Consider the following 13,414-nt stretch of genomic DNA (forward strand, 5'->3'; position numbering starts at 1 on the left):
AATTCCGAAGTGTGAATTTGTGAACGGAAACCCATTCACTACACTATACATTTTAGCAAGCAGAATTTCCGCCTGCAATTCCAAAGCGGAATTGCAGGCGAAAATTCCGTAGTCTGAACCTAGCCTTACTGCTTAAAGTTTTTTTTGTCAAGAAAGGGAACTTTTATTTAACTTATAGGTACGGGCTTCAACACAGGAGAGGGTTCTTCATGGAAACATTTCAAACATGAGCCCTTGTTATGTGGGTTGATGGCACCACACTTCCTGAGACAGAACATGGGCCTATGTTTGCCCACCTACTGTCACTTCCGAGGGTAGAGATTAATGTAGACTATAGCTTGTCTAAACCACTGTCCCTACCCTAAATGGTGGCCCCTAACTTTGTGTGCCAGGAGCCTTGGCCCTACATCAGCTATAAACAGTGGCAAAAACTATGGTTTAATATGCATATTTGTCTTGTCTTTTGACTACAAGCAGGGTTGATTAAGGGTTGTGTGCAGAGTTAAAGGGGTTGTCTAGAAACAGAAAAGTATGGCTGATATATTCTAAAACATTGCTAAACCTGTCCCACAGACTCTGTGTGATATTGCAGTTCAGCTCCACTCGCTTCGGTGAAGCTTAGCTTTAATACAACATATAACCTGTGGTAACAGATCTAGAACCATTTTTGGAATAAAGCAGACATGTTTTTCTGATCCTAAATATTTTAAGGTAGACCATACATTTTTAAGTGATTCTCTGTCTCTATGATTGTGGCCCCTGTATGGCACACAGCCCATTCATTTGGCTCCCTTGCATCTATCTGGCCACCTCAAAGTAGTTGAATCGTGGTAGTTTCCTTGGTGCTGGACGGATATTTATTTTCCATAGCTTTATCAGCAATATATTGTGACTGCTATATTTGGCGTCAATGTACTTTTCCCTACTTGTAAGATGGACACATTGGAATTTACTTCAACTAAAGTGAATTTTGTAGTCCAAAATATATTTCATAAAGTGAAATACTGTATATTTGACGTTATTGCAGACATATCATATCCAACAAACAATGCCAGTTTGGTTGGTATCATTTAATGTAAAATTTCAGTGTACAAAATGTTTGTAAAGTCATAATTTTTTGTTTCCTTAGATTTAAAGGGGTACTCTGCTGCTCAGCGTTTGGAACAAACTGTTCCGAACACTGGGGCCGGTGCCGGGAGCTTGTGATGTCATAGCCCAACCCCCTCAATGCATCAATGCAAGTCTATGGGGGGGCATGAAGGCTGTTCATGAGGCTTCTGACCTTAACTCAAAGTTTAACGGGGCTTATGAGGTACAAAAGTTTGGGGACACTATGAAGTGTTTGTGCTATTTCCATTATACTATGATACATGTGTTATTGCATTTAATGGGCCAAGGGATGCAGGACCTTGAGTAGTTTATAATGGCAACAGATGCCATGTGAGCAGGGGTGTAACTATAGGGTGTACAGAGGTAGCAGTCGCATTGGGTCCCTGGTGCCTAAGGGGGCCAAAAGGCACCTGTGCCCAGTAAGAAAACACCATTATTATAAATAGCACAGATTTTGCAATGGGACCATAAAGCTAAAAGTTATGCCTCTTCACGTGAGTCTGGTGTAAGTAATTATTGCCATCATAATGTTCTTGAAAACTTGTCACAAAATTACAAAATTCAGCTTAACTCATTACTTTCTGGATTGTTTCTGCCACCGAGCAACACATACAGCACCCCCACTAGTTGCTAGTACTTGGAGTCTTATGCTGGATACAATAGTGGGTTTTTGCAAAACCAAGGGTTTTCCTTTAACGTGACATCAGAGTTCTTGTAGACGTAGAAGGAGTTTCCTCTTAAAAGACAACCCTGAGGGTTAAATTGTATTTTATTACATAAGATCTGCTGGGGTTTCTTCTCTGAAAGTGACTCTAGGATTCTTATAGCTAATTTTGATTCCTTTATTAAGGTAAAGATCAAAATAGCAGAGAACGTAGTTGCCCATATAATTTGGGGCATTTATATAATTTTAGATTACGCTATCTAGGAGGCTGGCGATTCTTAGTATGGCTCAAGCGGATGGGATGCCTACTTACAATAATATATAGTATCATGGGAAGTAAGCTTTAGCATATAGGTGTACAGGGCTTTCTTGCAGGATAGGCTACTTGTATAGGTCAGGGTATAATAGATCTCTCTGCTCTCTGTATCCCTGTACCTAGAAATTCACTTTAGTGTTAGTTTATTTACAACATCCCCTAACAATTATTTCAGATGTTCTGCCTCCACTATATATTCCACTCAGTACAAATTCTTCTGGTACAAAGCGTCCGCCCTATTGAACAAGTATGCTATCTGTTGTCTTGTGTATTAATAGCTGTTGTATACACTGTGAACAATGCAGATCTTGGCACGTAGAACCCTCCAGTAAGCTGCTTCGAGCCTCTGTGCTAACCTGAGCTGTCTTTTCTCACTATACAGATCATCAGAAACTAGAGAGAGAAGCCCGCATCTGCCGCCTGTTAAAGCACCCAAATATCGGTAAGACCATTAGTACTTGTCTAACAATATGACTGATTTACCTACAATGTGAGGTTGGGGTGTCAACAAGGCTGTTTTTTATAATAAATTAAAGAGTATATATATATATATATATATATATATATACGGTATATATATATATATATATATTTCGATATTCGTGTCCTATATTAGTAGTAAATCTTTAAAGTAAATCAATAGGCAGAAATGGAAACCTGGTGCTAAATAAGGGTTCTACCTGTTTCCCAACCTATAGCGTTCCAGCTGTTGCAAAACTACAATTCTCGTCATGCCCTTGTGGTAGCGGGGTGTGATGAGGGCAGATGTTGTTACCCTAGGGCAGTGTTTCTCAATTCCAGTCCTCAGGGCCCCCTAACAGGTCATGTTTTCAGGATTTCCTTAGCCTTTCACAGGTGATATAATTGTGGTGATGCCTGATTCACTGACCATAATTATGTCACCTGTGAAAGACTTAGGAAATCCTGAAAACATGACCTGTTAGGGGGTCCTGAGGACTGGAATTGAGAAACACTGCCCTATGGGCGGATGGCATTAACCCTTATATTCTTGATTCCAAGGTGTGGTTTAGCCTAAAACCACCCGAAGGTATACCGCTGGATCCTGGGCTAGGCACGGGGGCAATAAAGACCCGACGCCAAGTTACGGACAACGGTAGCTTTACTGAGGGTAGACAGTTGGTAAAGTCTATACAGTTCAGCCAGGGCCCAAAGAGGTGACCAGTGACGCAGATACCTTAAGTGCTTGCTGGGACTTGTAATAGGACTGGACAATTGAATGCAGACCACGCTGACTTGACAGAGGACAGGGACTGACTTGACGTAACTCATAAAGCTGTGACTTTAGCTTACTTGAAATGATGGTGGCTGCAGGACTTGACTTTGAGGCCTCCAACACTCTGGACACACACACTAGGCACAACTGCACTGGACCCCAGCAGGAAGCAAGAGAGAGAAGCTCCAAGAGAGAGAAGCTCCACCCAGGGCTTATATGGGGGATACTAGCAGGGAGCCCATAGATCACCCCTGGGATCACCTGGTCACTGGTACCTCCTGGGTAACAATCACATGACATAACTCTTAAAGATACAACACATTTCATAATACAATACACTGCAGAACATATGTACAGGGGGTTAACAGGTGCAAGGGGCCCTGGGGACACTGAAGTAGGCTGCCTGACAGGCAACAATGGTAACATCTCCCATACTTGGCCACCACAAACTCCCCCTCCCAAATACAGTCGTCCTCGATACCCAATCCTGGAGGGCGGAGGACTGAAGTGGCCAGTGGGCCTAGTGACAGTTCCTGGGGCATTATGGAAAATGTCCTTCACAGGTCTGATTATAGAACTAGGTAGACACGAGTCCATGTAGCACTGTAAATGTCCATATATGCTTTTTGGTTTGGTAAACATGTGGGATTAACGAGCTTTGTAACTGATTTAGGAACACATTTTAGACGATAATACACACAAGTTTGCAGATTGGGCTGCTGGAGGCTATCTACCCAATGCTTTGGCTGCTGGGGCCCCTTCGGTTCTTAACACTTCTCCCCAGAACTCAGCAAGTAATGTGATACTATATAACCATTTTACCTCTGCATAATGTACTCTGCCTCTACACGTGTCTTACTTTTAGTTTCAGGGGAACCCTCTGGCCAGTAGAGTACCCTGTACACGAGGACAGAAAAATATTAGACAGATATATATACATTGGATGTTTGTGGACTGGGACTACAAGTAATGTTACAGTCCTAACTTAAGTGTTTACATATGAACTGACTATGTGTGGTACATAACCTTATACACTATATTGTGAGCTAATCTTTGTACCTTGCGGGAATTTGTCCTTGTGTTGACCTTTGGGACCTGCGCAACACCACTTCTGGAGAGTCTGGAACGTCTTCATCTTCGGGAGCTCTTGGAACCTCTGGAAAGGCAGCTGGCTGTTCCTTAGTGAACTTGGGAGCTGGTATTAGTCCAGGATTAGTTGGATTCGGAGTTGCTGGCAACAGTGGTGAGACTGGTGACAGGGTTGGCACTCTAGAGACGGAGGTATAAGCGGGAGCCAAAGTTGACAAGACTGGGACTGGTGTGGAGATTAGTGTCGGTTGGACCGGCCCCGGGGTTGGTGAGACACAGAAGATCGCAGGCTGACTCGGAAAAAACATGAGGAAATCCATAGATGGATCCTTTCGCCTGGGATGTACTCTCTTGCAGGTCTGTCGGCTGGAGGAGATGGTGCTGGGAGCACTGGCAGCTCATAGTTTCGGTGAACAACTTGCAGCTCATACCCATGCTTTTGTACTTCGTACACATCAGAATCTGGATAGGGTATGGCCGTCACCGTGTACGGTTCTGTCTCCCAGATAGAGTCTAACTTATGGGTTCTTGGAAACTTCTGCAGCCACACTTTGTCGCCCAATTGAAGTGCTTTGGCAGAGGCATGATGATTATAGTCCTGTTGTTGTCTTTGCTGCGTCTCGCCCATCTTCTTGCAGACAATTTCTTTGGCTTCTTGGATTCTTCTCTGGTGGTCAGAGACCCACTACAGGGAGGCTTGCGTAGAGTTGTTGAACAGGGCTTGGAGCCCAAATGCTCGGTCCTTAGGTAGCTGCCCATCATCAAGTAGAATGGGATGTATCCTGGAGAACAATGGACTGTGTTATTATAGTTATTATGAGGTCCTTAACGGGTACAACGACAACCCACTTAGAGTAGTGATCCACCATGGTGAGAGCATAAGTGTACCCGGACCGGGTAGCAGACCACTTGACATGGTCTAGTGCGACCAACTAGTTAGGCCTTTCACTCTGGATGAAATGGAGGGGTGCTCTTGCGTCCTTGCGCACATACTTAGTGACGTTACAGACTGCACATTCACTGCACCATTTCTCAACGTTGCTCCGCATTCCGATCCAATAGAATCTTCCCCTGACAGTAGCTTCGGTCTTGTGGACTCCAAAGTGTCCCAACTGGTCATGATATGCGTTGAAGATATGCATTGAGGACCATTGCCGTGTCTCTTCGGGGAACCAGAATCTGAGACCGGATCCAAAAATTTTGGGTACAACAGTCTCTTGTGCACAAACAGTAACTTCCTCTGTCGCCACAGACGTTTCAGCTCGTAGTCACACTGAGCCGAGCGTAGACAGGTTGGTACCTTTTTCACCAGAAGGTAGTCCAACAGATCCCCCATGACTCCACTTTCGTCTTGAAGAGTATTCCAGGTGTATAGGTCTTCTTTAACCTTTTGGGACCTGGGTTCACCCTCCATAAGAGTGGTCACAACATTCATGCTCATGAACCGTTGGTAAAATGGGGGCATCTCCACATCTTCCCACACGTCTTCGACAGGGGTTCTTCGACGGGGGTTATCCTAGACAGTATGTTGGCATTGACATTCGACCCTTCTGTACTTAATGGTGAAACCGTAATTGGCTAATCTTGAAGCCCTGTTCGATGGCACCCAACTTGGCAGTGTTTAGGTGGGCCAACGGGTTATTATCCGTGTAGACAGTAAAGGGCGTGGCAGACAAATAGTCTTTGAACTTTTTGGTCACAGCCCATACCAGGGCGAAGAGTTCTAACTTGAATGAGCTGTAATTTGCATAGTTCTTCTCTGCCCCTCGCAGATTACGAATGACATAAGCAATCACTCTCTCTTGCCCCTCTTGGACTTGGGACAGCTCCCAGACCCTCAAAACTGGCATCAGTATATAGCTGGAACGGCTGACGGTAGTCTGGATACGCCAAGACAGGGCGTTCTGTCAACAGACGTTTAAGAGCTCAGAATGCTGTCTCTTGCTCTAACTCGAACAGTCCCATAGGCATCACGAAGGCAGTCTTCTCCCGATCCTCCATGGCCATGGGCACTTGCCGATATCCACTGGTTGAGTCTAGGGTGGAGAAGTAAGCAGCTGACCTGAGGGTGGTGAGTGACTCCTCGATCCTTGGCAATAGATAAGCGTCCTTGTGTGTGACATTGCTCAGTTTCCTGTAGTCGACACAGAAGCATATGGTTCTGTCCTTTTTCTTGACAAGTGGCGCCGCCCAGGGGCTCTGACTCTCTTGGATCATGTCTGCCAGTATCTTCTTGACAGTCTGATACATGCCGGGCGCAACCGGTGGTGTCTTTCCTTAATAGGTGGGCTGTCACCTGTGAGGATACGGTGCTGGATCATTGAAGTCTGCCCGAAGTCTGTGGGGTGCTTGCTGAAATCCTCATAGTACCTCTTAGCAACACTAATGATTCCGTTGACTTGGTCCCTTGGGGTAGTATCCTCTCCAACTTGGAGTTGTGCCCACCAGGGCTCGGGAGGACTTGTACCGGATACTTCAGCCACTTGAGTTGCACGCTGTCGGGCCACCAGACGTTCTGTCACAATGTCTTTCGACTCTAGGAGGTACAGCTGTGCTACAGGAGTGTATTTGGGCAAGACAGTAGCAGAATCAGACAGGTTTACTAACCGCACCAGGACTTTCCCGTTGGTGACATTGACAAGGCTTCTCACAGCTCGAACAAGAGGATGACCTTCAAATTGCATAGGTTCCAGCAGGGCTTGATAGTCCCTATTCTTGACTCCGGGACATGCACGACACCAGATGATGGTCTCCATGTTGGGTTGTAAGGTCACAGTCCTGATGTCTTGAACTCATACTCAGATTTCCCCTTGCTTGTTGGCAAACTTCTGCTCCGCCTGTAGGACTTTAAAGTGGTACTGCCCAGCCCGCTGGCCTGAAGGGGACAAATGGGGAAGAGAGGCATGCAAGGCATCTAATATTTCAGCAAAATAATTCTTCATAAAGTTAATCTCTAAGATAAACTCAGCAGACCATTCCTTATCTGTCACATTAGTTACAATCACTCCCTGCCCAGTAAGTACATGCTTTCCCAACTGAATGGTTGGCTCCCAGTATCCATGTCTGGGGACTGGTTGCCCATTACCCGCAACTACTCTGAAGTTAACATCCTCAGACTCACACACTAAACTAGCATCCCAATGCTGATAGAAAACACTTTTAGGTATAGTAGACACTTGTGACCCTGTATATATCAATGCCTCCAACGGTACACCTTCTACAACTATTTTTACATAGGGGCAGGAGGCGACATGAAGTGAGAGTCCTGACTGAGGTCATTCGAGGATTGGACCTGATGACTGTTTTCCTGAGAGCCGGTCCGTGACCTCAGGGGAAATCCATTTAAATCACAGCACTGCATCTTCCAATGTCCTGATTTGTTACAGTAAGTGCAAAACTGTCTTTGAGTCCCCGAGGGTCTATGGGACGGAGGAGTTCAGTCATTGAAATTGCAGGGAGCAGGAGCAGGGGTAGGTTTTCTAGGCAGGGGCGGTTCATGGTCAGGTGGAGCGTCCCGGATGGAAAGCTCCGTCACAGCCTTAGTTGTTCAACGTCCTGCCTGTTAATCTTAGGTTGCAGTGACTGGCAAAGTAGAAGACACTGGGGCGGGGGCTGGTGACGGAGGTGGTATTGATCTGGCTACTGCCCCTAGTGGCTGTGGAACAGGTGTAAGGGGCGCACAAGATTCCTCTAACTCAGTCCCAGACTCAATCACTTGGATAGCCAGTCTTTTGAAAGCGGGGAAGGACAAGTTGGGGTTTTGGACCGCTAACATTCTCAGCTGGGCTTTGTCCCACTGAGAATGTGACTATATCAAAGGTCCTAAATAAACAACCTATACACAATATGGAGGAACAGTGCAGGAGAGCCCTGAGGACATACAGGGACTCAACCTGACAGGACTGTAGGAGCATATCCCGTACTGGGACATCACATGCCTAACATCAAAGTATACACATGTGCGGGGGGAAATTTTGTCCTATTCTGACCCCTATAACTTTTTTATTTCTCCTTTTACGGGCCTGTATGAGGCCTAATTTTTTGCGCCCCGAACTTTTTTTATGTGACTTTTTGATCGCTTTTTTTATTCAATTCGGGAGTTGCAGTTAGTTCTTAACTACAACTCCCAGCATGCCCTCTTACAGCCTGTGGCTCAGCAGCTGCCCCAAACAAAAAATACAACTCTCAGCATGTTGGACTATATAGTAGTATATAGTAGAGGTCAGTATTTCCCAACCAGGGGTGCCTCCAGCTGTTGCAAAACTACAACTCCCAGCATGCCCGGACAGCCAACGGCTTGGAGCCCAAATGCTCGGTCCTTAGGTAGCTGCCCATCATCAAGTAGAATGGGATGTATCCTGGAGAACAATGGGCTGTGTTATTATAGTTATTATGAGGTCCTTAACGGGTACAACGACAACCCACTTAGAGTAGTAATCCACCATGGTGAGAGCATAAGTGTACCCGGACCGGGTAGCAGACCCCTTGACATGGTCTAGTGCGACCAACTAGTTAGGCCTTTCACTCTGGATGGAATGGAGGGGTGCTCTTGCGTCCTTGCGCACATTCTTAGTGACGTTACAGACTGCACATTCACTGCACCATTTCTCAACGTTGCTCCGCATTCCGATCCAATAGAATCTTCCCCTGACAGTAGCTTCGGTCTTGTGGACTCCAAAGTGTCCCAACTGGTCATGATATGCGTTGATGATATGCGTTGAGGACCATTGCCGTGTCTCTTCGGGGAACCAGAATCTGAGACCGGATCCCAAAATTTTGGGTACAACAGTCTCTTGTGCACAAACAGTAACTTCCTCTGTCGCCACAGACGTTTCAGCTCGTAGTCACACTGAGCCGAGCGTAGACAGGTTGGTACCTTTTTCACCAGAAGGTAGTCCAACAGATCCCCCATGACTCCACTTTCGTCTTGAAGAGTATTCCAGGTGTATAGGTCTTCTTTAACCTTTTGGGACCTAGGTTCACCCTCCATAAGAGCGGTCACAACATTCATGCTCATGAACCGTTGGTAAAATGGGGGCATCTCCACATCTTCCCACATGTCTTCGACAGGGGTTCTTCGCCGGGGGTCATCCTAGACAGTATGTTGGCATTGACATTCGACTCTTCTGTACTCAATGGTGAAACTGTAATTGGCTAATCTTGAAGCCCTGTTCGATGGCACCCAACTTGGCAGTGTTTAGGTGGGTCAACGGGTTATTATCTGTGTAGACAGTAAAGGGCGTGGCAGACAAATAGTCTTTGAACTTTTTGGTCACAGCACATACCAGGGCGAAAAGTTCTAACTTGAATGAGCTGTAATTTGCATAGTTCTTCTCTGCCCCTCGCAGATTATGAATGACATAAGCAATCACTCTCTCTTGCCCCTCTTGGACTTGGGACAGCTCCCAGACCCTCAAAACTGGCATCAGTATATAGCTGGAACGGCTGACGGTAGTCTGGATACGCCAAGATGGGGCGTTCTGTCAACAGACGTTTAAGAGCTCGGAATGCTGTCTCTTGCTCTAACTCGAACAGTCCCATAGGCATCACGAAGGCAGTCTTCTCCCGATCCTCCATGGCCATGGGCACTTGCCGATATCCACTGGTTGAGTCTAGGGTGGAGAAGTAAGCAGCTGACCTGAAGGTGGTGAGTGACTCCTCGATCCTTGGCAATAGATAAGCGTCCTTGTGTGTGACATTGCTCAGTTTCCTGTAGTCAACACAGAAGCATATGGTTCTGTCCTTTTTCTTGACAAGGACAAGTGGCGCCGCCCAGGGGCTCTGACTCTCTTGGATCACATCTGCCAGCATCTTCTTGACAGTCTGATACATGCCGGGCGCAACCGGTGGTGTCTTTCCTTAATAGGTGGGCTGTCACCTGTGAGGATACGGTGCTGGATCATTGAAGTCTGCCCGAAGTCTGTGGGGTGCTTGCTGAAATCTTCATAGTACCTCTTAGCAACATTAATGATTCCGTTGACTTGGTCCCTTGGGGTAGTATCATCTCCAACTTGGAGTTGTGCCCACCAGGGCTCGGGAGGACTTGTACCGGATACTTCAGCCACTTGAGTTACACGCTGTCGGGCCACCAGACGTTCTGTCACAATGTCTTTCGACTCTGGGAGGTACAACTGTGCTACAGGAGTGTATTTGGGCAAGACAGTTGCAGAATCAGACAGGTTTACTAACCGCACCAGGACTTTCCCGTTGGTGACAGTGACAAGGCTTCTCGCAGCTCGAACAAGAGGATGACCTTCAAATTGCATAGGTTTCAGCAGGGCTTGATAGTCCCTATTCTTGACTCCGGGACATGCACGACACCAGATGATGGTCTCCATGTTGGGTTGTAAGGTCACAGTCCTGATGTCTTGAACTCGTACGCAGATTTCCCCTTGCTTGTTGGCAAACTTCTGCTCCGCCTGTAGGACTTTAAAGTGGTGCTGCCCAGCCCGCTGGCCTGAAGGGGACAAATGGGGAAGAGAGGCATGCAAGGCATCTAATATTTCAGCAAAACAATTCTTCATAAAGTTAATCTCTAAAATAAACTCAGCAGACCATTCCTTATCTGTCACATTAGTTACAATCACTCCCTGCCCAGTAAGTACATGCTTTCCCAACTGAATGGTTGGCTCCCAGTATCCATGTCTGGGGACTGGTTGCCCATTACCCGCAACTACTCTGAAGTTAACATCCTCAGACTCACACACTAAACTAGCATCCCAATGCTGATAGAAAACACTTTTAGGTATAGTAGACACTTGTGACCCTGTATCTATCAATGCCTCCAACGGTACACCTTCTACAACCATTTTTACATAGGGGCAGGACACGACATGAAGTGAGAGTCCTGACTGAGGTCATTCGGGGATTGGACCTGATGACTGTTTTCCTGAGGGCCGGTCCGTGACCTCAGGGGAAATCCATTTAAATCTCAGCACTGCATTTTCCAATGTCCTGATTTGTTACAGTAAGTGCAAAACTGTCTTTGAGTCCCCGAGGGTCTATGGGACGGAGGAGTTCAGTAATTGAAATTGCAGGGAGCAGGAGCAGGGGTAGGTTTTCTAGGCAGGGGCGGTTCATGGTCAGGTGGAGCGTCCCAGATGGCAAGCTCCGTCACATCCTTAGTTGTTCAACGTCCTGCCTGTTAATCTTAGGTTGCAGTGACTGGCAAAGTAGAAGACACTGGGGCGGGGGCTGGTGACGGAGGTGGTATTGATCTGGCTACTGCCCCTAGTGGCTCTGGAACAGGTGTAAGGGGCGCACAAGATTGCTCTAACTCAGTCCCAGACTCAATCACTTGGATAGCCAGTCTTTTGAAAGCGGGGAAGGACAAGTTGGGGTTTTGGACCGCTAACATTCTCAGCTGGGCTTTGTCCCACTGAGAATGTGACTATATCAAAGGTCCTAAATAAACAACCTATACACAATATGGAGGAACAGTGCAGGAGAGCCCTGAGGACATACAGGGACTCAACCTGACAGTACTGTAGGAGCATATCCCGTACTGGGACATCACATGCCTACCATCAAAGTATACACATGTGCGGGGGGAAATTTTGTCCTACTCTGACCCTTATAACTTTTTTATTCCTCCTTTTATGGGCCTCTATGAGGCCTCATTTTTTGCGCCCCGAACTTTTTTTTGTGTGACTTTTTGATCGCTTTTTTTTATACAATTCGGGAGTTGCAGTTAGTTTTTAACTACAACTCCCAGCATACCCTCGTACAGCCTGTGGCTCAGCAGCTGCCCCAAACAAAAAATACAACTCTCAGCATGTTGGACTGTATAGTAGTATATAGTAGAGGTCAGTATTTCCCAACCAGGGGTGCCTCCAGCTGTTGCAAAACTACAACTCCCAGCATGCCCGGACAGCCAACGGGTGTCCGGGCATGCTGGGAGTTGTAGTTTTACAACAGCTGGAGGCGCTCTGGTTGGGAAACGCTGGTATATTATTTGGTGCAACAGTCCAGGAGTTAGAGGATTGGTCGGTTAAATACCCGCCATTGCATTGCCAGTATTTTTAATATAAAAATACTGTCAGGGTGGGCAAAATTAGGGATCGACCGATTATCGGTTTGGTCGATATTATCATCCGATATTCACGATTTTGGACATTATCAGTATCGGCAATTACCTTGCCGATATACCGATAATGCCCTGCCCCCCAGCCCCACCTCCCCGGCCAGAGACCACCACCGCCGCCCTGTTGCCCCCCCCCATCCCCGGTTTTATAATTACCTGTTCCTGGGGTCCGTGCTACTTCTGGCTCCTGCAACGTCCTCAATGCAACGTCACCGTCAGTACGCACAGTAACAGCTCAGGAGCCAGAAGTAGCGCGGACCCCAGGAACAGGTAATTAAACCGGGGATGGGGGAGGCAATGGGGCAGCGGCGGTGGTGGTTGGACTAGGGAGGACTCCAGGACAGACAGGGGGAGAGAAGTGGGTGGCGGCGTCGGTCTCTGGCCCCGCAAAAGCCGCTGCAGTTCATTGATTTAAAGCGCCGCTGTAAATCATTGATCTGCAGTGGCTTCTGGGGGGCCGGTTAGGGGTGAATAGCCGATAACTTATACCGGAATATCAGAGAATAGGTGCAGACAGCTCCAAATCTCCAGCCGCTCCACCTGTGCCCAGACTGGCGGTTAGCGCAGCCGCCCAGTAAATGTTATAAACAGGAAAGACCAGCACACGGTGTCCGATGCTTTTAGGTTTATTAAGGCATAAAATCTGGATACAGGACAACAGGCTGTTGTCCTGTATCCAGATGTTATGCCTTAATAAACCTAATAGCATCGGACACCGTGTGCTGGACTTTCCTGTTTATATCATATGCCGGAATATTGGTATAAATTATCGGCTATCGGCCTGAAAGGTCACAGATTATTGGTATCGGCCCTAAAAAAATCAATATCGGTCGATCCCTAGCCAAAATACTGTCTGTGCTGGTAAAATAGCGGCCAGGGGGCAACCATCCACTAGACCTTCACTATACAAACTGAAAG

General features: G+C 46.8%; 1 protein-coding gene across 14 annotated transcripts in view; it reads left to right on the forward strand.

Annotated features, from left to right (window-relative positions):
- Window positions 1-13,414, forward strand: part of CAMK2B (calcium/calmodulin dependent protein kinase II beta) — a 150,378-nt gene that overhangs the window by 67,549 nt on the left and 69,415 nt on the right. For all 14 annotated transcript variants that reach the window (XM_056571263.1, XM_056571264.1, XM_056571266.1 and 11 more), the window contains exon 3: window positions 2,473-2,532. In XM_056571263.1, the coding sequence (XP_056427238.1) occupies window positions 2,473-2,532 (60 nt within the window). The remainder of the gene's footprint in view (window positions 1-2,472; window positions 2,533-13,414) is intronic.

The sequence above is a fragment of the Hyla sarda genome, chromosome 4 (assembly GCF_029499605.1).
Source record: "Hyla sarda isolate aHylSar1 chromosome 4, aHylSar1.hap1, whole genome shotgun sequence".
Lineage (NCBI taxonomy): Eukaryota > Metazoa > Chordata > Amphibia > Anura > Hylidae > Hyla > Hyla sarda.